This window comes from Sceloporus occidentalis, unplaced genomic scaffold (assembly GCF_023333645.1).
Source record: "Sceloporus occidentalis isolate IW3139 unplaced genomic scaffold, rSceOcc1.0.p SCAF_4, whole genome shotgun sequence".
NCBI classification, from domain to species: Eukaryota; Metazoa; Chordata; class Lepidosauria; order Squamata; family Phrynosomatidae; genus Sceloporus; species Sceloporus occidentalis.
The window spans coordinates 129,762,488-129,788,338 of NW_028316984.1; the positions used below are offsets into that span (position 1 = coordinate 129,762,488).

Genomic DNA, 25,851 nt, shown 5'->3' on the forward strand with positions numbered 1-25,851 from the left:
TCCGTGTGAAAGTCACGACATTGGCAACACTTTCTAACGGAGATGAGCACCGCCCCCTTATGGCCGGGACGCGACATGACAGCCTTGCCAACGGGGAGCACCTCGTACATTTAAGAGCGTAGTGTGGTGATCTACACAATGCCCTTTCCTGAGACGCCTAGAGACTCAGCTGCAGTGAGTCCTCCGCGCCGACAGTGGCCGCTGTGGAAGCCAAGCGCGGCCTTTTTCGTTCCTTCTGCAGCGCCGGAAGTGGCGTCAGACCGTGTGCGCGCGCGGCCTGACGAGGCGCTTCCGGTCGCCGGTGGAGGAGGGGGTGAAGTGGAGGAAAGGAGGCGTCGTCGTTGTCTGGCAGCAGCCGTCGTCTCGGCCGCCGAGGGCTTGCGGAGGCCTCAGGAGGGGGAGGAGGATCGTGCCGTGGCCTCCGCTGCAGCCGCCATCATCATGCCGACCGTGGAGGAGCTCTACCGCAACTACGGCATCTTGGCCGACGCCAAGGAGACCGCGGCCGAGGTGGGGAGCCAGGCCTCCCTCCGGGGGGAAGGGAAGGGGCTTCCTCCTCGTTGGGCTCCCAGAGAAGTTCAGCCTTGATTTGTTTGTCTTCCTGGGCGTCCCCTCCAGAAGCGCACCTCCGATGAACTGCTGCTCCTCGTGTCTGCCTTCCTCCCTGGCCAGACCCCACATCCGCCCGGGGCCACAGGGGAGGCAGTGGCTGAGACCAGGGCTCCCCAGGCGCCGCTCTTTAAGGGCGTTGGACTCCGGCCCCCAGAATCCCGGACTCTTGGCCAGCCTGGCTGAGGCCTCTGGGAGCTGAAGTCCAAACTCTCCTGAAGGGCAGAGTTTGGGGACGGCTGGCTTAGACAGTTCTGGCTTTAGCGCTTTGCAGATGCAGAGTGGATGTCCAGCTCAAAGTAATAAGCGCTGTTTAGTGGTTCCAGGTACAGTTGGCCACCTCCATCCACAGAGTCAGGCATCCAAAGAGATAACCGCCACTTTGCCATTTTATGTTCCACTGTGCCACTGTCTTTAATGGGACTGGAGCTTCCATGGATTTTGGCATCCCTTGGGCTTCCTGGAACCAAACCCCAGCAGACGCCAAGGGCCCACTGTGCCTTGTTCCCAAATGACGATGGCACACTGGCTGAGTTGCTCATTTGTAATGCGGAGCAGGGCTGTCTGCAAGAATCAAAATCCAGCTCCAGGCTCATTTTACACAGTTGAACTTAGGCTTGCAGCATGGCACTGTCAGGATATCCCACCAACGGAGGATCTGCAGAAGCCCTCAGACTTGTGCCCTCAAACGCCATCTCACTGCTGGGTTGCCTCTCAGTAGATGGGACCATGCTTCAGATACTTCTTTGTGCTTCCTTGCCACAGAAAAAAGTATACGCAAAGGTCCGGGATTTCTTTACTTCCTTCCCTTGCAGAAGAATCTCTGCTGCCTGGAACACTCTTGTTATTTGAGGCTGCTGTTATTGCAGAAGAGACCTGAATGTGCCATTTAATGGAAGCTGTTGCCACCCCTGAGGGCCCATGCACCTGTGGCTTCCAGTATTGAAGGCTGCATTAATTTTAGTCTCCAGGGATGTAGTCATGGTGGAGCCTTGGAGCAAAAGCAGTAGTTAGTTTTGGATGAGAGGCTGGTGTCTGGAAGGCTAGCAAATTACCGTAGTTTTTGTCGCAAGACAGCATGTTGTTCCAATTTGCAAAAGAATTCCTCATATGTTGTCACAAATGTTTCCTGTGACGCTTCCTTTGTAGTCTACAGACTAAGAAGGGCTTCTTTCTTTTAGTATGTATGTATAATCCTGCTTTATTCTGAAGCCTTGGGACATGTATGGTTAGATCGGAAAGCAAAAGTGAAGTTAGCAATTTAATTTTAAAAAACCACAAAAATGAAAGCTACTAAGATTATTTAATTCTTTACTAAATTAAATATGATCCCCAGCAAACAGAACATAATTTTAACGGTTTATAAAAGAGACAGTTTGGTGGATTTCAAAGAAAAAGCCAGTATCTCTAAATATTTACATGGCACATGGATGATGAAGATATTTTTGCAGGAGCTTGGACATCTCCATGGACACAGTTGTAAGTTGTAAAATGTTGTAAAATGTTAGATAGAGCTAAACTCTTTTTTTTTCCATAAGCCAGTATCTTGAATTGTTTCAGACAAATGCCAGTGTGGATGGTAGAGTCCTGAATCTGTATGCTTTTCAGATGCCATCTTTTGAAATGGGATATTACTGCTGTTGGAACCAGCTGAATCTTCTGTCAAGCAAAGTACATTTACCACATTAGAGAAGTTGGGTTACATTGAAATGCCTTGTACTGTCCATTTCTTCATGAAATGTTTGGTTTTGACTTCTCTCAAAACTGATGCCTTTGCAGTGATTCCCAAACTTTTGACTTCCAGATGTTTTTAACTTCAGCTCCCAGAATTCCTGACTGTTGGCCAAGCTGGCTGGGAATTTTGGGAACTGAAGTCCAAAACAGCTGGAGGACCAAAGTTTGGGAACCAGTGCTTTAGATAGTATTAAATACCCATGTTCTTTGTGACTTTTTTCATTTGGATAAGTGGGTATTCTATTAATGAATACAGATATGTTGTTTACAACCAGGCATTATTATTTTTTTCAATCATTCTTACCACTGTCCCAATTTTCAGTGATGATTTATGAGTCAAGCATCCTGGATCTGTATAAAGCGAAGAATTTCTGTTTTCTCTTCTAGCACAAAGATGCTTACCAAGTGATCTTGGATGGTGTCAAGGGAGGCGCCAAGGAGAAGAGACTAGCAGCACAGTTTATTCCAAAGTTCTTCAAACATTTCCCTGAGCTGGCAGATTCAGCTATCAATGCCCAGCTGGATCTTTGTGAGGATGAAGATGTTTCTGTAAGTACCTTTTTCTTTCTAGCCAGCTGCTGTACAGGGGAATAACACTTGTGTCTTGCTTCTTTGTCTTTCATTTATTTTTTTTCCCTCCAGAAGAGATTCAGGCTAAGGAATTTTGTGAAAAATAAACATTCTTCAAACAGAAAATCTTAAATTGAGAGTAGCAGCTATGTCATTTATCATATCCCTGTAGCACTCGCATTTCTTACAACGAATACCTTTCATTTAAACCATTGCGCTCTTTATGGAGCCTCTTCATTCTCATCAAGCCAGACTTTTTTTCTAACCCCTCTTTTACACTCTCTGTTAACAGATAGATATAAATGCACCATGAAAGCACTTGGAGAGTGTTTATTAATTTTTTCACAACTTCATATTCCACACAGTCCTTGCCAATATGACAAGAAACACGTTTTATTTTGTTAGTTTAGGCCCAGCTCTCTAATCTGTTAAAGTCATTTTGAATTCTCAATCTGTTCAATGGGGGTATTAGCTATCCTTTCTAATTTGGTATCCTCTGCAAATTTGATAAGCATGCCTTCTATTTCATCATTCAAGTCATTGATAAAGATGTTAAATAGCACTGGGCCCAGGACAGAACCCCATAGCACCCAAATATTCACTTCCTCCAGATTGAGGAGAAGCCATTGTTGAATACCCTTTGGGATTGGCCTGTCAGCCATTTAGAAATCCACTAACAATAGCATTGTCTAGCCCACATTTTACTAGCTTTTTCTGCAATAATATCAAGAGAGACCTAGTCAGAGGCCTTACTGAAATCAGTATATGCTACATCCACAGCATTCCCATCTTCTAACAAGCTTTATCAGAAAAAGACATATGATTTGGGTACGACTTGTTTTTGAGAAACCCATGTTGACTTTCAGTGATCATGGCATTCTTTTCTGCGTGCTAATAGTTTATCTCTTTAATTATCTCCTCTAGAATATTTCCTGGTATTGATGTTGGTCTGACCAGGCAGCAATTGTTTGGGTCCTCTTCTTTCCCCTCTCTGAAGATAGGGACATCTCCTCCATTTTCCCCAGGTTGAGCACTGTTCTCCTTTTCAGAGAAGACTGAAACAAACTCCTGTTACAGACAGCCAAAATAAAGCTGCTTCGAGTCACAGTGGAGGTATGGTGTTTCAATGATGCATGTGTCCTAAGAGTCCAGAAGCCACACCAAAGCCACACTCCAGTCCTGAAGGGCTGGAGCATGGCTTTGGTGTGACTTCTGGACTCTTAGGACGCATGCATCATTGAAACACCATACCTCCACTGTGACTCGAAGCAGCTTTATTTTGGCTGTCTGTAACAGGCCAAAGAAGGTGTTGAATAGCTCTGCCTTTTCTCTGCTCCCTGTTAGAATTTTGCCATATTCTCCACTTAGCGGTCCCACCATTTCCTTGTTCTTCCTTTTGCTACAGACATAACAAAAAGCCCTTTTTTGTTTGTTTTTTTTAACTTATCTAACAAGTCTGAGTGTGTTACGCACTTTAGCTTTTCTGACCTTCTCCTTACATGTGCTGGTTAGTTGAATTCTTCTTGCGTGATTCCCCCCCTTTCCATTTTTTTGTATATACCCCTTTTAAATCTTAGCTCAGTTGAAAGTTCTTTAACCATCCTGGTTTCTTTAGATTATTTTCCTGGCAGAGTTTGACTTCCAGCAAATATCAGGATAGTTGAAATCTACCACTACTACTACATCTCTCTTTTTTGAATGTGTGGTCATCTGTTCCAGAAAGGAATCACTCAAGTCCTCAGCCTCACTGGGGTTGTGTAGCAGACCATCCACAATGACATCTCTGTTGCTTTTCTCTCTCTTCATTTTTACCCAGATGCTCTCAACCTGGCTTCCAGGATTTAAGTCATGGATCTTATTTTGATATTCTGTAGGCACAGAGCCAAACGCTGCTACCCTGTTGTGGCTGTTTGAACACAAAAGTCACCATTGAAGGTCCTCTGGATCACCTTTCCACTCCTGTGGAGCTGGACGAGACCTCTTGAGACCACCTTTTTCAAACAGCTGCCACCACCTGATGAATTACCTAATCCCCTCCATAGCAACACACCAGGATTTTGCTAGGGGAAATTCCACAGATACTTTCCCTTTCCAGCTTAAGAAAGAACTAGCCGAACTAAGGCATGTAAAAAAAGGAGTGCAGAAAGGGCAAGACACTTCAAATAAAAGCTTTATTCTAACTAAGGGGTTCTAGAGCAAAGGATATCACTAAATGCAGGACCACTTGTCCTACAGGCACATAAATGTAAGTTACAGAATACAGTAATTTCAGTCAAGCTAGTAAATGAAATCAAAACCTAACACCACTGACTAGTACATGTTCCTAATCTTTCTTACAACTCAGATGGGAATTGTAGTCCATGGTGTTTGTGAATAGCTGGGAGTCTAGACTCCATTGTCCAGCTCTACCAGCTTCCCCATGATCTTGGGCAGACAGCCCAAAGCAGACAAAGAACAGACTTAAGCCTCATGTTGCAAGGAGGCTTTTTAAAACCTCTCTTAGAAGCATCTCAAAGATTCCTGGTTCTGTCCCAGCTCCCCCATTTCATTGATAAACATCCTTCATACATAATTCTACTACTACTCCCTTCCTGTTTGGTCTGTTCCTCTGAAATGGGTTATACCCCTCTATTACTGCAGTGGAATCATGAGATTCATCCCACCAAGTTTCAGTGATACCTCTTATATCCTATTATCCTTGCTGTGCTAAGAGTTCAAGTTCACCCTCTTTATTTTTATGATGACTTGGAGGAGCAATCCGTCATGGTTGCGTTTATTCCCATGTGCCAACCTGACCAGCAGTTGTGATAGATTGCTCTTCCTGCCATCCCAGAATGAACCTTCTTGGTAAGTACAACTTCTCATTTCCCATGTTCAGTGCGTTAGTGTAGAGACTTCTAAGAACATGGGTTATTCCCATGGGAACTGACATCTGGTGTCCCTCAGAGCTATTTTGTCCCCTACTTTGTTTAACATTTACATGAAACCGCTGGGAGAGATCATCCAGAGACATAGAGTGCGGTGTTATCAATATGCTGATGACACCCAAATATGTTTCTCTGTGTCCCCGACTGATGCAGTGACTAAGGATGGCATCTCTCCTCTGAATGCCTGCCTGGAGTCGATAATGGGCTGGATGAGGGAAAACAAACTCAGTTTCAATCCAGAGAAAACGGAAGTACTGGTGATAGGTTCCCCAGGCCCGGGGAAGGAAATTTGTCCACCAGTCCTGAATGGGGTCACACTTCCCCTGAAGGACGAAGTTCACAGTTTAGGAGTACTTCTGGACTCGTCCCTGCAATTGACATCTCAAGTAGATGCGACGGCCAGAACTGCTTGCTATCAACTGTGACCCTACCTGGGCCAAAGGGACCTTGAAACAGTGGTCCATGCTCTGGTAACCTCTCGCTTGGATTTCTGTAATGCGCTCTACATGGGGCTACCCTTGTACCAAGCCCAGAAGCTTCAGTTAGTACAAAATATGGCGGCCAGATTGGTCACTGGTGCGTCCAGGTTTGACCATATAACACCTATTCTGAAAGATCTGCACTGGCTGCCTATTTGCTTCCGAGCACAATACAAGGTGTTGGTTATTACCTATAAAGCCCTACATGGCTTGGGCCCGAGTTACTTGAGGGACCGCATCTCCCCATATAATCCACCTCGCACACTCAGAACAACCGGGAAGAACTTGTTGGCAATTCCACCTTCTAAATATGTTATTACTTCCCAGATGGCCTTCTCAGTAGCAGCCCCACAAATCTGGAATAGTCTTCCCAACGAGCTCCGTCTTATCACACACACACACCGGAAACATTTCAAAAGAGGCTTAAAACCTTCCTCTTCTGTCAAGCCTTCCCCCCTGGAAAATGAAGTCGTGTACTCTGATCCCATTGACTCTCTAACTCACCCTGTTGATTGATTGAATGATTGTTTTTAGATTGTATATTGTATTTAGTGCTCTTGGTTTTATCTATTTTATGATGTTTTTGTAATTGGTTTTAAACTCTATGTAAACCGCTTTGATCTTTTTGGGAAAGCAGTATAAAAAAAAATTATTATTATTATTCCCACAACTGATTATTTCAGGGGTTTTTTCCTCCCAACGTTTGGTTCTTGTATTATTCGTTTCTCGTCCTTTTGGCTAAGATTAAGTGTAGCGTAGTGTATTATTCACCCAGTTCTCTCTGCAATGTGTGTGCTATTCTCTCCAGCACTTGATGAATTGTCCTCAAGAAAACTCACTCTCTCTTGCACATAACTCCTGCTTAAGGTCCTCCCAATCAAACATACCTGCCACTTCTGTAAGGTGCAACCCATCACTTGCCAGGAGTTCATCTTGATGAAGCCGCAGACTGTGGTCCAAAAAACAGATTGTTCCTAGCTACACCATTTCTGGAGCCAGTTGTTTATTTCCAGTATTCTTCTCTCCTTTCCTGGGCAGTGTCCTTCAGCTGAAGAGGAGGGACAAAATCTGTGCATCAAGGATTTTCAGCTTCTTGCTCAGCCCCATAATCACTTGTGATATCCTGAATGCTATTCCTGGTAAGGTCATTAGTTCTCACGTGGAATAAAATGACGGGGCAACAATCAGTGGGCTTGACAAATCTTGTCAGCCTCTGTTACAACATGGATTTTTGCCCCAAGATCATGGCACCCCTTAAGACATTAAATCAGGCTCACAAACCACATCTTCTGTTCCTCTCAGTAGGGAGCTCCCTACCACTGCCACATGTCATCTCTGAGGATTAGCAGGGACCATTCCATGCACTGAATCTTCCAGGGTCATTTGCATGTTCTCTCAGGGCAATGTTGCCCTTGTTCTTGTTCCTCATCATCACTGGTAAGGGAAATTGTTTTGCTAGACTTAAGCATCTAAATCAGTAGCCTGGACATGTAACTCTGACACTGCATTTAGCTAAAAAGGCAGATGTGATTGTCCTCCATTCTTTTATTGAGAAATTGGTACAATGAAAATAGATTTTAGTTCATTTGTTTAATTGTTGAATATATATGTTTTTATTCTATTTATAGATCCGACGACAAGCAATCAAGGAATTGCCTCAGTTTGCTACAGGTGACAACCTTCCCAGAGTGGCCGACATCCTCACCCAGCTTCTGCAGTCAGGTAGGAAACATGAGGTTTGCATTTGTACTCAGCTTGCAAGTTGTAATCAAAGCAAGGATAAACATTTATTGCGCTTGAGTGCCTTCATAACTTTAATCTTCTTCTGTTGCTTTCGCCAGTATGTACACCATTGTATTTTAAGACTTTTTGCCCTTCATTCTTATCTGATCCCTTTTCAACCTTTTTCTCTGCCATCAGTATATCGTGCAGTGATACCCATTTATTGTATGATCCAGTTTCTAGTATTTCTAGTTTTAGGAACAAGGGTAAGGGATTCCTAATTTACAACATTTGAGAACCATTAGTGGCAGGTCTTGTTCTCAGTTATCTTTAAGTAACCTTTGAAATTTTGTGGTTAACAGAACCCTGTACCTGTAAACATTGAGGGTTTTTAAATGTAGGACAGCAATTATGTTTCCTTGCTTTAAAGTACAGCCTTTACCTTAAGATGCAACTAGATGCCAACGAACAAACATTTTCTTCTGGTTGAGTTCTTATATAATGTTTTTGTGGTTCTGTTGTATTTCTGAAGGTTCCTCTGTAAATGATGTAAACTAGTCATTTATTACTATTGTAGAGGGAGAAGAACATCTTGCTATTCATTTTATCTGCACCATGCATTGTTTACAGACCTCTGTCATGTCCCTCTCCTTCATACTTGCCTTTTTACTAAACTAAAGAACTTTGTATCTTTCCTCATGTGAGAGTTACTCCAGTACCTCAACCGTTTTGATGGTCCTTCATTCACCTTTCCAGCTTTTCCTATTGAAAGGAAAATAAATCAGTCACCTGGAATTAGTTTGTATTGCCATTGCCAGTGGGTACTGCCTTCTATTTTCTTGGGAATGTTTGGCACATTTTTGTTTTAATAATGGGATAAGAATAATCTAATATCCCATTCTCCTGGTTATGGAAACCATGCTTTATTTAGCTTTATTTGATTCTTAGTTTTCTTCTCTCCCCTCCCACCCCCACCCCCCCCCCCCCAGATGATTCTGCAGAATTCAACTTGGTTAACAATGCCTTGCTGAGCATATTTAAGATGGATGCTAAAGGTAAAACAGTCATTTTTACAGTGATAACGTTAATGCTGTATTCACTCTGTTAGACTGTCTGAAAAGGAAATAAACAATTTAGTATTTTTTTGAGTTACAGTAGAATAGTAACTAATATGTATATCTATACCAATATCTGAATGATATTTAAATGCATGAAGAATAACAGTTCAATAGTACAACAGCTATTTAAGAGTATAATGCCGATCTGTTGGAATCAACTGGATTTTTCTACTAATGTGGTGTAAGATTTTAATAAGGTGTCATTGGTGGGATACAGACCACCTAAAAAAGGCGGTCTGCCACTGTCTCCATTTCCGCCGGCGGGAAGCCTCAACCTCCAAATGGCGAGGCTTCCCGGCGGCGGAAAAAGAACCCGCAAAAAATGGGTTCTTTTTGCATTGCGCTTGCAATGCCCGAGTGCACAAATGTTGCACTCGTGACGTCACGCCACGTGATGTGCGGATGCTATGCGTCCGTTGTGTCAAAATGGCGGCGCCTGTATGTACAGGGCGCTGCCATTTTGACTCCCCCGTCACATGCTAGGGGTGAGGCCGGTATGGACGGCCAACCCCTAGCATGTGACAGCGGTGGTGAAAAGGCCCATTAAAATCGGGCCATTATTACCATATAGCAATTATTCTAACATATGTAACTTAGATATTTAACAAAATAATGTGTTGTGTTCTGTTATAAAGGAAATCATATGTGCAATGTTTTATTTTATTTAGGAACATTAGGTGGTTTATTCAGTCAGATACTACAGGGGGAAGATATCGTGCGAGAGAGAGCAATCAAATTCCTCTCGACAAAACTCAAAACACTGCCTGAAGAGGTGTTAACAAAAGAAGTAGAAGAGCTCATACTGACAGAATCAAAGAAGGTAAACATATTAATTTAGTTAAATTATAGAGGGAGTCTAGTGGCAGCTTAAAGTCTGGCACATTTATTATAGATGTGCATTTATAGTTTAAACAGGAGTGTAAACAGTAAGACTATAAGGAGGTACAGTAGAGAAAGTGACAATTAGTTGCTGACTGCAGCCATTCACAAAAGATTGGTTGTGGAAGATGACACAACTTCATGTGAGTGGTAAGCTAATTAATACATGTAATGTGATGAGAAACTTTGGACAAAATCCAGTGGTATGTGCGTGAACCTACATTCATGCACCAAGACTTAGTTCCTCTCTTTTTCTATTCTGTACCCCACTGGGTCCAAAGAGTCCCCCCAACTCTCTAGAGCAGATTTTAGAGGGCATGCAGGGAGCAGTGCAAGAAGAAAACAATCCTCCTGTGCTCATTCCGCTGATAGAATTTGTTCCACCAACAGAAAGACTTAACTGGGTACTACTCCGTATCTCAATTTAAGCAAAATATAATAAAATTGAACTGCTTAATGAATTGAAGTTCAGTAGCTTAACGTTGAAGTCTCTCACTGAAGTTCTTTTGTTGAAGGATTTTGTTCAAATTTGGCTTTTGTTGAGAAAAGAATTCTGGTGAATTTTATTGTTGCCTTTGCAATTTTTTAGCTCAAGAGCATGTAGCCTTGGACTAATTTGTTGGGTGGAGGTAGAAGTGGGATGGCAGAAAGTGTGTGTCATGCAATATTATAAAATCTACCCACCTTTGTCTCTGTTGTCACACATGGCTAAATGCAAGCCCTGATTGATTTTTCCCAGTAATTCTCAATCAACTGTAGAAAGAACTTTTCCATTCATTTTAGTTAGTCCTAGTAAATATATTGTAATAACTGTTACATTTGTATATACGAGTGCATTGTGTAATGTAGCTTGAAAATTGTCATGCTGCTACAGTAAGAGTTTTGGTTATCCATCCTGTGCCTATTTTCTAAATTATACTTTTTAGCATGACTTAATAGCATTATGTTCAATAAAACTACCCTTTGTGCCTTTCTTAGCAGAAAGGTGGGATATTAAATAAAATTAATAATTTATAGGCAATCAGTCTCAGTCTGATATAACAAAGTACTAGATTTAGTAATATGTAACCAGGATTTAGCTCTCTGCACAGACATGAAGCCTACTGCCTGGTTGTGGCAGAAATTAACCTAAGCCTAAACCTCAGTGTATAGAAATGTTGAGTGTAAATAGCCTTTGTAAGCAGTTTATACACTGAAACATACTGTAAAAAAGGGGAGGAGGGTTCAATTGTCATAAATAAGGGGAAAGAATATATAGATTCTTCTGCCTATTTGCATTTCAGTTTTCTCTTCTTCTTTACTTTTTCCTTAAGGTTCTTGAAGATGTAACAGGTGAAGAGTTTGTTTTATTCATGAAAATACTATCTGGCTTAAAAAGCCTGCAGACAGTGAGTGGACGGCAGCAGCTAGTAGAACTAGTTGCTGAACAAGCTGACCTTGAACAGACCTTTAATCCATCTGACCCTGATTGTGTGGATAGACTTTTGCAATGTACTCGTCAAGCAGTGCCACTTTTCTCAGTAAGTATTTATGTGTAAAAACCAAATTATAAACTAGACTGAACCAATAGTAACCTCCATGTAAATAGTGAAACCTTAATTATTCCCTTCCTCCATCAGTACAGACTTTTTACATGTTGTATGCTGTCTAGTAGCACTACTATATGAATACTGTATATAAGTCTACCTCATATATAAGTCGAGGTCAGGATTTGGGGTCAAAATTATGCACTCTGCCATGACCCCGTGCATAGGTCAAGGGTAAAACTTAGAAGACATATGAACTGCAAAAGATTAAGGGGTACATGCAGGCCCTTTTTCCTCTTCCTCAGCTCAGCTGTCTCCATGGAGTACAGCCAGGCTGGAGGTTTGAGGGGCAAAATTCCATCCTTCTTCCTTCTGCTCAGCCCAGCTGTCCCCATTGAAGACAGCTAGGCTGAAGGAGAGATTTGAGGGATGAAATTTCACCCTTCTTCCTTCTCCTCAGCCCAGCTGTCCTCATCAAGGGCAGCCAGGCTGAAGGGGAGGTTTGAGGGTTCCACCCTTCTTCCTTCTCCTCAACCCATCGGTGTCCATGGAGGACAGCCGGGCTGAAGGGGAGGGGTGAGGGGTGAAAGTTCACCTTCCTTTTTCCACCTCAGCTCGGCTGTCCCCTGTTGACCTGTCAGTAAGTCTACCCTGTGGTTTTTGGATCAGGTTTTGTGCACAAATTTCTCGAATTACAGTTGAGTAATATGGTCGTTCTGGTTTCTATTTAATTTGTATCAGAACTAAACAAACAGAAATGTTAAGCCTTTCAAAGGGTACCTATTTTAGTTTCTATTGCTGCAAAAACAATAAAAAGTCTTGTGGCATCATAAAGACTAACAAATATAACATATAATATCATACACTGGCGTGATCAAGCCTGTTAGAGGATTATTCTGTTATTAGAATAAATGCTGGCTTTTGGAAGATCTCTGTTCTTATCACTAATTATTATTATTAAATTTATTTATATACCACCCCTTTCTCAAAAGTGGGACTCAGAGCAGCTTACAAGATTAAAACAATACAGTTAAAAACCATAGAAAAGTGTTATATTAAAACAGAATTAAATTATTACAATATTAAAACAAATTGCATATAAAAGAATAAAATATAGTTAAAAAGATAAAAGTTTTTAAACTACATTTAAAAGAATACAACATTCAACCTGTTCTTTAAAAACCTGCTGTTTCAAATGCCTGTCTGAACAGGAAAGTCTTAGCCTGCCAGCAAGAGAGCAAAAAAAGGGGCCATTCTGATTTCCCTAGCAAAGGAGTTCCACAGTCTAGGAGCAGCCACAGAAAAAGGTGCTCTGTCTTGTCCCCACCAACCATGCTTGTGATGGTGGTGGGATGGAGAGAAGGGCCTCTCCTAAAGATCTTAGGGCCCAGACGAGCTCATATATGGAGATACATTCTGCCAAATAGCCTGGACCTGAGACATACAGGGCTTTGTAGGTCATAACCAACACTTTGAATTGTGCCCAGAAACAATCTGGCAGCCAGTGGAGCTGTTTCAACAGGGGCATTGTATGATCTCTATAACCTTCCCCCGTTAACATCCTGGCCACAGCGCTTTGGACCAGTTGAAGTTTCCAAACACCCTTCAAAGGCAGCCCCAAGTAGAGTGTGTTACAGTAGTCCAAACAGGATGTAAACAAGTCTGTAAGGGGGAAAATCTTTTTATAATTTGATAATGTATTAACTCTCTTCCAAATATTAGTCTACCTGCATATTAATAACCTACTCCTCTGAAATGGAGTGATCCATAGTGTGGATGAATGTCTGACTGCAAGAATATTCTGGCTGGATTTAAATAGTATTCTTGTTTGTCTCAGAATGCTGCTTTCTAAAAGCTTTAGTGGTGTTTCAGTCATGAAAAACCAAGGTTGTGTTTATCTCAGTAGAGCCGTCTCCCCAGATAACAAAGGTTTAAATATGGGAGGAGATATAGTTACATTTTAATGAGGGTCTACATCACAAGTGATGAGATGGGAACTGTTCAATGAGATGGGCAGTTGGGAAGAAGCAGGAACCTTCGAGATGGTTCAGAGGGAGTGGTTTCAAATACTCCTAGTTGCAACATGGGGCATTTGTCTGTCTGTTGACTTTTGTCTCTGGCTCTCATGAGGAGGTTGGTGGAGTCAGATAATGGAGTCTAGCCTCCCAGCTTTCCAGAAACATCAAAAACTACAAATCCCATCTGATCTGTGAGTAAGATTATGAATGTGTACCAGTTAGTGGCATCAGGGTTTTGACTTATTTTCCTGGTTTGGCTGGAATGGTTTTACTCTGTAACTTACCAGTATACTTTGTACCTGAAGGGCAAGTTGGTCCTTCATATTGTGATATCATTTTGCTATAGAATTCCTGTACTTAGAATAAAGATTTTATTCAAAGTATTCTGCTTCTCTTTTCACGTGCCTTAGCTTGGCCAGTTCTTCCCTGGGCTGGCATGGAAGGAACCAGTGGGATTCCCCAGCAACCTCGCAGTGCATTGCTAATGTTGGAATAAGTTAATCATTGGGTGGTGGCAGCAAGACTTTAGGTAAAAGGTGGTCTCATCCAGCTCAGCAAAACAGGAGGAAGACCTTCAGCTTGTCCAGTTATCATACAGATTTCTAATACTAGCTTCTATTGAATGAAACACTGGAATTCTGGAAAGACGCATTGGAAAGTTTTGCAGTAATAACAAATATTTTAATATTCCACAGAAAAATGTTCACTCTACAAGATTCGTCACTTACTTCTGTGAGCACGTGCTGCCAAATTTGAGTTCTCTGACCACCCCAGTGGAAGGCCTCGATATCCAGTTAGAGGTAAGCTAAACTGAAAGTAGTGAATATAACCTTGGTTAACTACAATTCAGGCTATGCTAAAGAAAGGCAGAGGGTAACTTATTGCCAATTTGGATAAAGCTGATTCCGAAGCTGCATTATTTCACACTCACCGCCTTTGATAAAACTTCCTTTTTCTTGACCCTAAAGCTATGTAGAAGAAAATTAATAATTCTGGCCTTGAGTTTAGAGCCTATTTAAGGGGTGCAACATGTGGGAAAAGACACAATCTGCTTTAAAATCAGAATCTTCAAAAATGTTACATCCACTGACAAGCCAGTCTCTCTTTTTGTTTTCTCTTCTACTCTAATTCAAAACTGTGTAATGATATAAAGTTTTAAGTCTGAATTTTCTAAGAATGAACTTGTGCATTTCCCCCCCTCCTTCAGGTACTGAAACTGCTTGCCGAGATGAGTTCGTTCTGTGGTGACATGGAAAAGCTAGAATCAAATTTAAAGAAGCTTTTTGATAAATTATTGGTAAGAAGATAGTTAGCTTAAGGGATATAATGAAAGTTTGTAACAAGACTTCATGAGAGCCACAAGGGTCATCAAGTCTGCCCCTCCTCCCTGCCATGCAGGAACTCATAATCAAAGCATACCTGATAGATGGCTATCCAGCTTCTGTTTAAAAACCTCCAAAGAAGGAGACACCACCAATCTCCGAGAGAGCGTGCTCCACTGTCGACCAGCTCATACTTTCAGGAAATTCTTCCTAATGTTGAGCTGGAATCTCTTTTCTTGTAGTTTGAGTCCATTGCTCTCAGTCCTATTCTCTGGAGCAGCAGAAAACAAGCTTCCTCCATCCTCAGTATAACAACTCTTCAAATATTTAAACAGGGCTGTCATATCACCTCTTAACCTTCTCTTCTCCAGCCTCCCTAAGGCCTGTTACAGACTGCCAAAATAAAGCTGCTTCAGGTCTCTTTGGAGGTATACTATTTAAATGATGCATGGGTCCTAAGAGTCCAGAGGTCGCGCCAAAGCCACACTCCATTCCTAAGCACTGGAGTGCAGCTTTGATGCAGCTTCCAGGTTCTTAGGGTGCATGCATCATTTAAACAGCATATCTCCAAAGAGACCCGAAGCAGCTTTATTTTGGCAGTCTGTCTCTCATATGGCATTAAAGCTGAAATGCAGCGTACAGTAGAAGTATCATATAAGAGTCACATTGTAAAAAATAGCTACTTTAGTGAATATATAGCAGATGTCCACGGCATTTCATACTAAACCTATATATGTTAAAAATCCTGACTTTGGTGCTCTGTGAATAACAAAGCAGATAAATGTTGAATGATAACTTAGGCCCAAAACCAGATGGGCAGGAAAAAGCAGCTTCCAGCTGCTTCAGGGGTAAGGCATGCACATGACACATGCACCAAAAGCATCCAGAAGCTGTGAGGGGGGGCATGCCAAACACACTCAAACCCAGAACAGCCAGCACAAAAAGGAGCAGTGAAAATCCACTTCTTTATGGCAGAGTTGGAGACCATGGCGGTGGCCCAGATCGGGACCCTTCGCTGCAGTCTTGTGCCGATTGGAGTCCGGCTGGAGCTGGAGTGGCCAGAAGCTGCTCCAAGCTGCCGATCTGTTTGACCCCTTAGATCAGTGATGGTGAACCTTTTAGAGGCCGAGTGCCCAAACTGCAACCCAAAAGCCACTTATTTATTGCAAAGTGCCACGTCCCTCTGGCTTTCTAGTAACAAACTGTGGCAAACTCTATGCTGGGGCGATGGCACATGTGCCCACAAAGAGGGCTCTGAGTGCCACCTCTGGCACACGTGCCATAGGTTCGCCATCACTGTCTTAGATACAATAAAAGTTTTGTTTCACTTTAATATTAAAGTACCATGCTCTACTTACTGTGGCTGAGTACGTAACTTGTGTTTTAGTCAAGTTGTTGGACAGCAATTTCCAAGTCTTAGCCAGTACTGTTTAGGGATCATGGGTACTTCAGTCTAGTGAAAAATGGCGGCAGTAGTTAATGGAGCCATGTGCTAGAAAGCAAAAAATTATGCCTTTGGGCATATTAAGAGTATCTTTACCCTTTTGCATTGGGCATTTCCCATGAGGGGAGAGAGGGGCAGAATGACTTGGCAGAGGAAGAGCTGAGTGAAGCAGTAAATGAAACCATGTATAGAATCAGGAACTAAACTGGACTGAAGGAGGGAAAAGAGAAGGTAAAAAGCCTGCTGCTACTTGCATTCAAAGGACTTGAGACAAGATAAAGCCTCCTAATCAATTGAAGAAATTTCAGGGAGAGAATACTGTGATTTTTCTGGACTGGATATTGTCAGTCAAATCTGATTGAACTAAATTCCAAATTCCTGTTAAATGGAAACAAGAACATAACCTAAGGACATATGTTGTAGTAGTAGTAGTAGTAGTAGTAGTAATAATAATAATAATAATAATAATAATAATAATAATAATAGCAACAACCTTTATTTATAAAGCACTGTAAATTTACACAGTGCTGTACTACTACTACTACTAATAATAATAATAATAATAATATACTGAATACATAATTGGAGGGAAGGCATGAATAAATAAGATGTAAGAGCCAGCTGGGTTTCTTTTCTCAGGAGTACATGCCACTCCCTCCAGAGGAAGCAGAGAATGGGGAGAATGCTGGCAATGAAGAACCCAAGTTGCAGTTTAGCTATGTGGAATGCTTGTTGTACAGCTTTCATCAACTAGGCCGAAAACTTCCAGACTTCTTGACTGCGAAGCTGAACACAGAGAAAGTGAAAGACTTTAAAATCAGGTTAGTATTTTAAAATATATATATATACATGAAGGAATTGCTCCTGAGCAGACTTCACCAGAATGGTAATAATAGAAGTATATTTGTAGAATTTCACTATTCTCTCATGGAAACTAGGGGCTAATAGGCAAATAATTTCATTGAGAGGAGGGGCGGTCATTAGAACACGAGACTGAAAATATTGGCACAGGCAATTATCTGACAGCCTTCTCAAGCATTTTGCCATTGAGATTCCTCTAGAAGAAAGGCACTGGAAGAATAGGCTGCTTGAAGCCAGCACCACCTTCTCCTGACGGCAAGGGTGACAATTTTGTCTTACAGTGTGCCCATGGCCTTTTTTAATCCTACGACTTACCACCGCGTAATTACCCCAGTTTAAGTACCAAATGGGATCTTTTCCTGAAGTAATGCTTAGACTGTTATATTTCAGTTGCTTCTTTTAATCTGATGGTAAAGTGTTTCATGAAATTGAGATGTACATTCATAAATAAATCTGCCTCAATAATAATTTTCTAAAGAGACACCGTTATTTAGGATATACCCTTACTAGTGCATGTTCACTTTGATCAGACATTTTTTCTGGTTAGTGGGCCATAGATTGGTTGTTTAATGTTGGCCGCAGATACCCTTTTTATTGTACCTAAAGACATTTTACCTTGGTTTCAGTGTCTGCTGTTGCATAACGTACCCTTCAACTATTCTGTTTTGTTAGGCTACAGTATTTTGCTAGAGGATTGCAGGTTTACATCCGTCAGCTTCGTTTGGCACTGCAAGGCAAGACAGGAGAAGCATTAAAGACAGAAGAGGTATGCAGCCTTTTACTATCTCATCTATGTTTGATATGTCATAAAGATTAGTCACACCTTAACAAAAAATACAAATGCAAGAACAGTTGGTACAACACTTAGTTTTATGCATATACACAACAGTTCTGCCAAGTAAAAACACCATTTATCTCTAGATTTTTTGGTCTCTATGAGCTTTGACTAACTTAGCATAATTCAGCAACCATGATTGGAAGCTGGCTTGTTCTGAAACTAACATGTTGTTATAAACCAGTATATCACTAACCCATATAACATGACAAGACAAGGATTAGAGAAACTGGAGATTAAGACTGTTGAATTTCCTGGCAGAGTTGAGGGGATGCAATTAAGTGTCACACTGATTCTTTCTCAGGGCTCATGATAAGCTATGACTGAGGGAAACTGGAAGTCCTTCTCCTGTGCCTATGGGCAGGGGACAGGTTTAACCCACAAGTCCAAGTTTCAATATAGTTGATTTTTTTCCCCTCAAGCAAATATCAGTAAGCCATGATGTATAAACCAAGTGACTTACCGTTGCAATGTAATCACCTCGGGTATATACCTAGTAAAGTGGTTTGGATCATAACTTGGTTAAATCATGTGTCTGGAGTTCTCTTATGATACCTGAAAATTTGTGTTGTTTTTTTTTGGGGAGGGGGTTTGAGGAGATCCTCCAAAACAGTATATATGGGGAGGTGCACAGAAGTAAGAATTGGCAAAACTCTGAAACCCCTTCAGCCAGAAATGCCTGCATGGGTGTAAAGGTGTGATTGGATCCATGCTGGTGAATTAAATCCAATGTCAAATGGAGCAGGATGGCATAGATTGGACAGTCCCATAGGTGGATGTCTGGTAATTCCCCCTCACCCTGGCTATTCCGTGTACCTATGAAAATCTGTTCATGAAGCTTTGGCAGACCTTCCAGAGCAGTTTGCAAGGTGATGTAGGTGTAGCATTAAGATGAAGAAACTGATAAAAATTCCCACTGTGCCCCCTTCCGCAAGCACAGGTGGTTTGTTAGGTCCATGTTTTTTCCTGCAACAGCAGGAATCCTTGTGTTTTCAGAGAGACAACTCTGGATCCATCCCAGGATGTTTAGGCAGTGGAACCTTTAGAATATTACTGGCATATACAATGGAACCTTGGAATCCACTGGAGTTTGGTTCCAGGACCCCCACCCCCACTCCTGTGGATACCAAAATCCATGGATGCTTAAAGTCCATTAAATACAGTACAATGACATAGTAAAACAGTGTCCTTTATAAAAAATGGCAAAATCAATGTTTGGTTTTTGAAATTCGTGCATGTATAGAAGCCACAGATAAAGAATACATGAATACAGAGGACTGACTATTTGCTGTTCCTAAAAATCCATTCTGTTTTGTTGAAAATTGGAAAAACAGTGCATTATTTACACAATTTAATCACTGCCAAAATTTGAAAAAAAGAACAACTAGGAGAGTAGCGAGACATGTTCTTCAACCCTTTCTTTCTCTATATTCACTGGATTGTGTGTTCTTGAAAACAATGTTTTGAGAAATAGTTATATTCGTTGTTGGAGCGGAGGCCTAAGAAAAACATCAAATGTACATTCAAAAATAGTTTCACTTATAGCACTAGAGAATTATTTTTTTGTTCTCCTTTTTGCAGAACAAAATTAAAGTGGTTGCACTGAAAATTACAAATAACATCAATGTTTTAATCAAGGTGAGTACTTCTATTTTTGATTGTAGGAACTGTGCCATTTGTTTTAATCCATGTTTTATTATTTATTTAATCTTTATTACTTAGTGGCAAATATGCATCATGCATGTCTGGAATTCTGATTCCATCCTTGCCATATTGTAATTGGGCATATAGAAAATGTAATGTACATGCTTTGAAAAGCAACTTAAGAAAAAATTAGTTCAAATTTTCATGAGTGTTCAGCAGACTATAGATGGTAGGATAAAAGAGAGAGGTTTGAAAGGAACTGAATTCAAGCTTGCTTCTTTTTAAACAAGTTATTTCCAGGAAATCATGTTTCATGGTTCCAAGAAATTTGATTCCAGGAAATATGAAAATCTAAAAGTGTATTTTTCAGAAGTTTAAAATCTTAGTGATGTATATTCAATTCAGAAAAAAAAAATTATCCTCTCATTTTACATCTAGGATCTCTTCCATATCCCCCCTTCTTACAAAAGTACAGTTACACTCTCTTGGAAACCTGTTCAGAAATCAGAAGTTGGGTAAGCAATAAAGGACTTGTCTTGTTTAATGTCATGTTAGACTTCTGTTGTCAAGGCAGGCAAAAAGGAACATTTATTTATTTATTGCTGAAATTTAGGATTAAATGGATTTATCACTGTCCTTGGATGCTGGTGTTCAGATCTCAGCAGTGTAAATATGATAGTTCAGCAGAACAAGAGGCAGAATACAATATTTGATATTTGCTAATGCACTTCAGCAAAATAAATAATATCTGCCTCATTTATCGTAGTAGCTTATCTGGCTCTGAATTGTTTGGAATTCTAGGACCTTAGTCTTTAATCCAGAGATAACAGTCCTGGTTGTTATTTATAGTGTTTCATGTACACAAAGAAGAGTTTGATTTTACTTTCCAGCAGAAGCCACTAATTAACTTTCTCCAAAAGCTCTGTAACCTTCAAGGGGCTTTCACTAGAAAATGGAAGACGAAAGAACCAAAGGATCTCTCCACTGGTGCAAACTCCATCAAACCTATTTTGATAGCTCTCATTTTTCATATTACATGGAGCACATCTCTTTTACAACAACTCCACTGGCTGCCAGTCTGTTTCTGAGTATAGTTCAGAATACTAGTTAAGACCGTCCTATATGGACTAGGTCTAGGCTAGCTGAAGGACTTTATCTTCCCATATGAACCTCTCTAATTTCTGACATTTTCAGAGGCAGCAAGAGCCAGCTTGACGTAGCGGTTTGAGTGTTGTACTATGACTCTGGAGACCAGGGTTCAATTCTCCACATGGCAATGAAACCCAGCAGGGTGATCTTGGGCAATTCACATGCTCTCAGCCTCATGGCAAACCTCCACTAAATAATTCTTGCCAAGAAAACCCCATGATAAGTTTGCCTTGGGGTCATCATAAATCAGAAACAACTTGAAGGCACACAACAACAACAAACCTCTCTCAGTCTTACTATTCTCACAGGTATTTTTAGTGGGAACATGAGACAGTGCCTTCTCTGTGGCTGCTCCCATGCTCTGAAACTTCCAAGCTAAGTAGGTGGGCCTAGCTTCCTCCTTCCTGTCCTTTTGTTAGTAGGTGAAGATCTTTTCATTCCAACAGTCTTTTTGGAACTGTTTCAGAAACAAAGGCCTTTTACTTGTGTGCTGTACTACTTTTATTCATTGCCTTTCAATCGATGCTTGAAATGGTTTTAATAAATTATAATGCAGTTGCTGGTAAATAAAATAAAGAGGGAGATACCAACCCACTAGAGAGCTTTCAGCAGGGTAAAAGGGTGGGGGAGAGCAAAAGATTAATTACATAAGTTGCTTTTACTTGTAACTTGTACAGTCATTGGATGTAACCTTTTATTAATTTTGCACATCTCTAAAATGGCTTTCTTCATATAACCTCCTTGATCCTACCACAATACCGCATGTGAAGGTTCATTTATTAATGTTTTGACTTTATTTGTCTTGCAATTCTTCAGTTCTTTTTTGTTGTTGTTTTCTTTGAAGGCAAAAAAGAGCCAGTGAAGACACAACTTCAGACTTGACAGCAAAGAAGGCTCCAGCAGGACCAAAAAGGGATTCCAGGCAGATTTATAATCCACCCAGTGGAAAGTACAGTAGCAATTTGGGCAACTTTTCTTATGGTGCGTATTATTAGATGTTATTATGCTCAGGACAGGAAGAGAATCTTAAATATTAAAAATTATTTACTCTTGTTCTGTAAGATGAGCTGTCAGACTCTGTGCCTTGCATATTTTTTCACTTGTATCCCTGTTTGTGATATTATTTACTGTTTTCAAAGTTTGGCTACACTGTGACTTGACGTTAAATGTCAAATAACATCTAGTATTGGACGTCTTTCTTCAGTCACATTAGCATTTGGTTTTGTATTTAGCATTACTATTTACCTTATTCAGTCACATTTGCATTTACAGTTAGATTTGTCGAGTGCAATTCTTAATTCAGATTTTATTCACATTGGCTAAAGAAAGATAAGTATGATCAGTAATGGAATGCTTGGATGCATTGACAGATATTTCTGAATTTTGCTTAGTTCTTCCTGGAATAAACTTACTTATGATAATATTCTGTCTACTATATTTTCTAGTTAGGATTTATGAGGAGGTTTTAGTATGCAGTTAACATAAGAGAAAGACGGTCTTATAGCTAATAAAATTGGCCTTACTGAGTAATGAAAAATATTTTTCCAGAGTAAGGTCTCCTTTTTCTCTTGCGGATTTCATTGGATTCTCTCCAGTCCCCCTCCCTCACAATAGCATGAACTATACCAGTGTGATTCTTATCCTGTGTTAACTGACTTGAGAAATCTTAGAGACTCACAAAAGAAGTTATGTAAACATTTGAATTCAAAGATTTTGGCAGGTTATCTTTTTAACAGAGAAAAGTTACTGAACATTATAGAGCTTTTTCTTTTAGAGAAGTACCAAATATTTTGTCATGGTTGCAAAAATTATCACTTGTACACAAATATGTCTTTCATGTGTAATTAATGTTATCAGATTTACTTTAGGAAACATATGGGCCAGGTTCCAAGGACTGGATTAGGTATGCAGAAGCAATGAATGGTACATCAGACATTTCCCAGTGTTTTGAGTTGCTGGTTATGACTTTTTGAAATATATAGAGGTAATCTGAATAGAGAAGGAGTATAGTATACATACACATAGATATACACAGTGATTATATTGTCAATTATAAACACTAAATTAAATAATATATTTAATTTATCTAGTATGAGTTGATAATAGAAATAACTTAAATGAGCATACTAAATGTTGCAGAACTATACATGTTTCAAAAAGGCCTTTTGAAAGACAGAATTTAGTACAAATTCCTTAATGCAGTTTTCTGGTTGAACAAGACTTTGTGCTGCTATTATTATTATTACTTCTACAGTACTATTACTATTACTGTTATTAGTTGCAGTATTGTTATATCCCATCTTTTTCCTAGCTTGGGACTCTAGGTGGCTTCCTGCAGTTAAAACAAACACAGTTAAAAAATTCATAGTGTAGAAGTTAAAAAGCAGCTGAACAAAGATTAAAATAACTGTACTGGAAGCTGGTCTGATTCTTACTGGACTTATTCCACACAATTATATCTCCCATGTATGTGATACTTGTTTCAAACAAAAATTAGTGGTGCTTGTTGCTGTACTTCACTTTAAATGATGCATGATCTGCATTGGAAATAAAACTCTGATTTCTCTTTGTCTTCAGAGCAAAGAGGTGGTTTCCGTGGTGGAAGAGGGAGAGGATGGGGTGGACGTGGTAATCGCAGCCGTGGAAGAATCTACTGAAACCAGACGCACTTTCCCAAATCCATTAAGGCTGAAACATCTTTTAAAAGTTTGAAGGATTGCTTAGAAGGTGGCATTGTTCAAAAGGACTGCCTTCTGCTAAAGACTGATAAATGTTCTTATACCTTTGTATGTATGATCTACTTTTCTAATGGACTACAATGTCACCCACAGTGAAGCTACACCTGTATTTTTGGATGTTTAACTGCTGGCATTTTGACCTTTTTTTAAAGCATCTTCAGGATTTATTCAGGAAAAGCATGGGTGTTCCAGCTGACGCTCTTTCAGTAACAATGTTACATTCATCTATAAATATGGTTAGTAAAAAGTGGATTCCTTAATGTATAATAATATTAAGATTCTCGATAATGAAAAGAAAAATAATTGAAGTTGAAATTAATAGCAGCTATTCTCCAGACAAAATCACTTTTACAATAGGTGGGGAAGAGGGATAATGAGCAAAAAAAATTGGCTGCCAGTGGTAGCATTAACTTAGAATTCCTCTCTTTTCAAAGTGTGAACATGGATATAGAAGAATCTGTGCTGTTTCCATAAGCTAGTCCATTTATTGTGAGGTGAATATCAAAGTAAACCTCATCTTTCTCTTCTCCATATATTGTAATATGATGTTTTTCAAATGGCTTTTTTGGTGTTCTTTAAATGTTTGTGTGCATGCGCATACACACACACACACACACACACAAAATACCAAAACTATAACACATACATCCCTAATAAGAGCAAGTCTGTAATACTATGGCGGTTCTTTGGATATGACATAGGAGATAACAATGATCCAGTCTTTTCTTGTTACTTACTGTTTTGAACCAGTTTAGCAGCATCATTTTTTATTTTCAATGGCAGTGCTCAAAAATATTAAACAAGACAGTAGACACTTAAAATGACATGTATTCAGCTATACTTGGGGGGGGGGGGGACTTCAAATCACCTAAAATTCGTACATTACGATTAGATTCTTCAAACAGGCATCCCAGAAAATTTATTTAAAAGGCCATGTGTCATTTTCCCCCTTGTTTAGCAGTTAAACCATTTATGTCTTGTTGCCTTTTTAAAAAGGATGAGCATTATAGAATATAGTCAGTAATACAAGATAGGGTGGAAATGCTTAAATTCCCATCCTTAAGCTTTACTTAAAGAATTGATATTTGGTACTTCCCTTGTCCATAGATTTTCTCTAGCATGTTGGTGGCCATTCTGCAAACGAAATCTTTGTACAGAAGGCATTTCAGGTAAACCCTTGATATGTAACAACTAATTGACAAACTGGTCAAAGATGTTTCCTTAATCATTTACCAAAAGCTTTTCTGGTAAAAGGAGTTTATGAGCAAATTAAAGAAAGAATTAGTTCATATTTGTTTTTACTTATTTTAAGAAAAAATGGTTTTCAGAAAGACACGATTCTGATTAAATTTCTCATTAAGCTACCACCCTAGAAAATGCCCAGTTTAAAGCAGAATTCAATAGTTTACCATAAATGGTTACATGATGTTTTCTGTTAATTCAGTATGTTGTTTGTTTTGGCTGTTGTGGCAGTTTGAGGGGGGATTTCCTAAGAATGTGAAGGCTTCGTTTTTAAAGGAGTTTAATCACTGTGCATGAGTAGCTGCTGCTGGGGAAAGGTCCCTTGAATTACAAGTTGACTCCAGATATTTCTACCCACAAATAATGTGCAGATGGTCCGTAGAAATAGTTAGATATCCCTTTGTGTTAGAGATGCAGTGAATTATTTTGGGGACACCCTCAGACCACTTCATTTTATTTGTAAATTCCCTTATTCCTTTGCAATAAATCCATTTTGTAATTTTGTTAGGGACTTGTGATTGCTTTGTCTGTTGGTTTTAAACAGCATCTTTGTTAAACGCATTCTGAACATCTACAAAATACACACTGTCTGAATTTTAGAACACGTCAGTGGTTTGGAAGTAGGGTTGCCATAAGGCAGGACCTCCAAACCGGGACAAATGTAGGGCCACATTTTCAAATGTAGGACACGTTTTTTAAAAAATGGAGGACACATGAAAAAATTGATAATTTTTTAAAAATGTTAATATAAATGCATGTTTCTTAGGCATGCTCAAAATGGAGGACATTTTGGCATTATTCCTAGACAGAAGGCTGAAATGTACTTCTCTTTCTGGCCAAACACCCCCCCCCCCCCAATTCTACAAGAACATTTCCCACTCCCAATCAGGCATAGCATTTGCAAGATCACAGGCAGTCCCTTGTGCCACTGAAAACTACATTTCCCACTCCCAATCAGGCATAGCATTTGCAAGATCACAGGCAGTCCCTTGTGCCATTGAAAACTACATTTCCCACTCCCAAGCAGGCATAGC

General features: G+C 40.1%; 1 protein-coding gene across 1 annotated transcript; it reads left to right on the forward strand.

The window, feature by feature from the left end:
• Positions 1-282: 282 nt before the first annotated feature.
• LOC149314604 (apoptosis inhibitor 5) lies at positions 283-25,320 on the forward strand. Its single transcript, XM_089521468.1, has 14 exons — positions 283-510; positions 2,731-2,892; positions 7,948-8,041; positions 9,031-9,096; positions 9,828-9,979; positions 11,352-11,558; positions 14,278-14,382; positions 14,790-14,879; positions 16,988-17,169; positions 17,882-17,975; positions 19,626-19,682; positions 20,127-20,203; positions 21,682-21,818; positions 23,415-25,320. Exons 1-14 carry the CDS (start codon positions 442-444, stop codon positions 23,492-23,494), a joined length of 1,572 nt encoding a protein of 523 aa, XP_089377594.1. The 5' UTR covers positions 283-441; the 3' UTR covers positions 23,495-25,320.
• The last annotated feature ends 531 nt before the right edge of the window (positions 25,321-25,851 follow it).

What these genes read in the sequence shown, in the direction of transcription:
- LOC149314604 (XM_089521468.1), top strand. Translation starts at nt 442, where the DNA reads ATGCCGACCGTGGAGGAGCTCTACCGCAACTACGGCATCTTGGCCGAC. An exon ending in CACCCAGCTTCTGCAGTCAG is followed by an intron (nt 8,042 to 9,030) that starts GTAGGAAACATG and finishes CCCCCCCCCCAG; the next exon opens with ATGATTCTGCAGAATTCAAC. An exon ending in GTTCAGAAATCAGAAGTTGG is followed by an intron (nt 20,204 to 21,681) that starts GTAAGCAATAAA and finishes TTTTCTTTGAAG; the next exon opens with GCAAAAAAGAGCCAGTGAAG.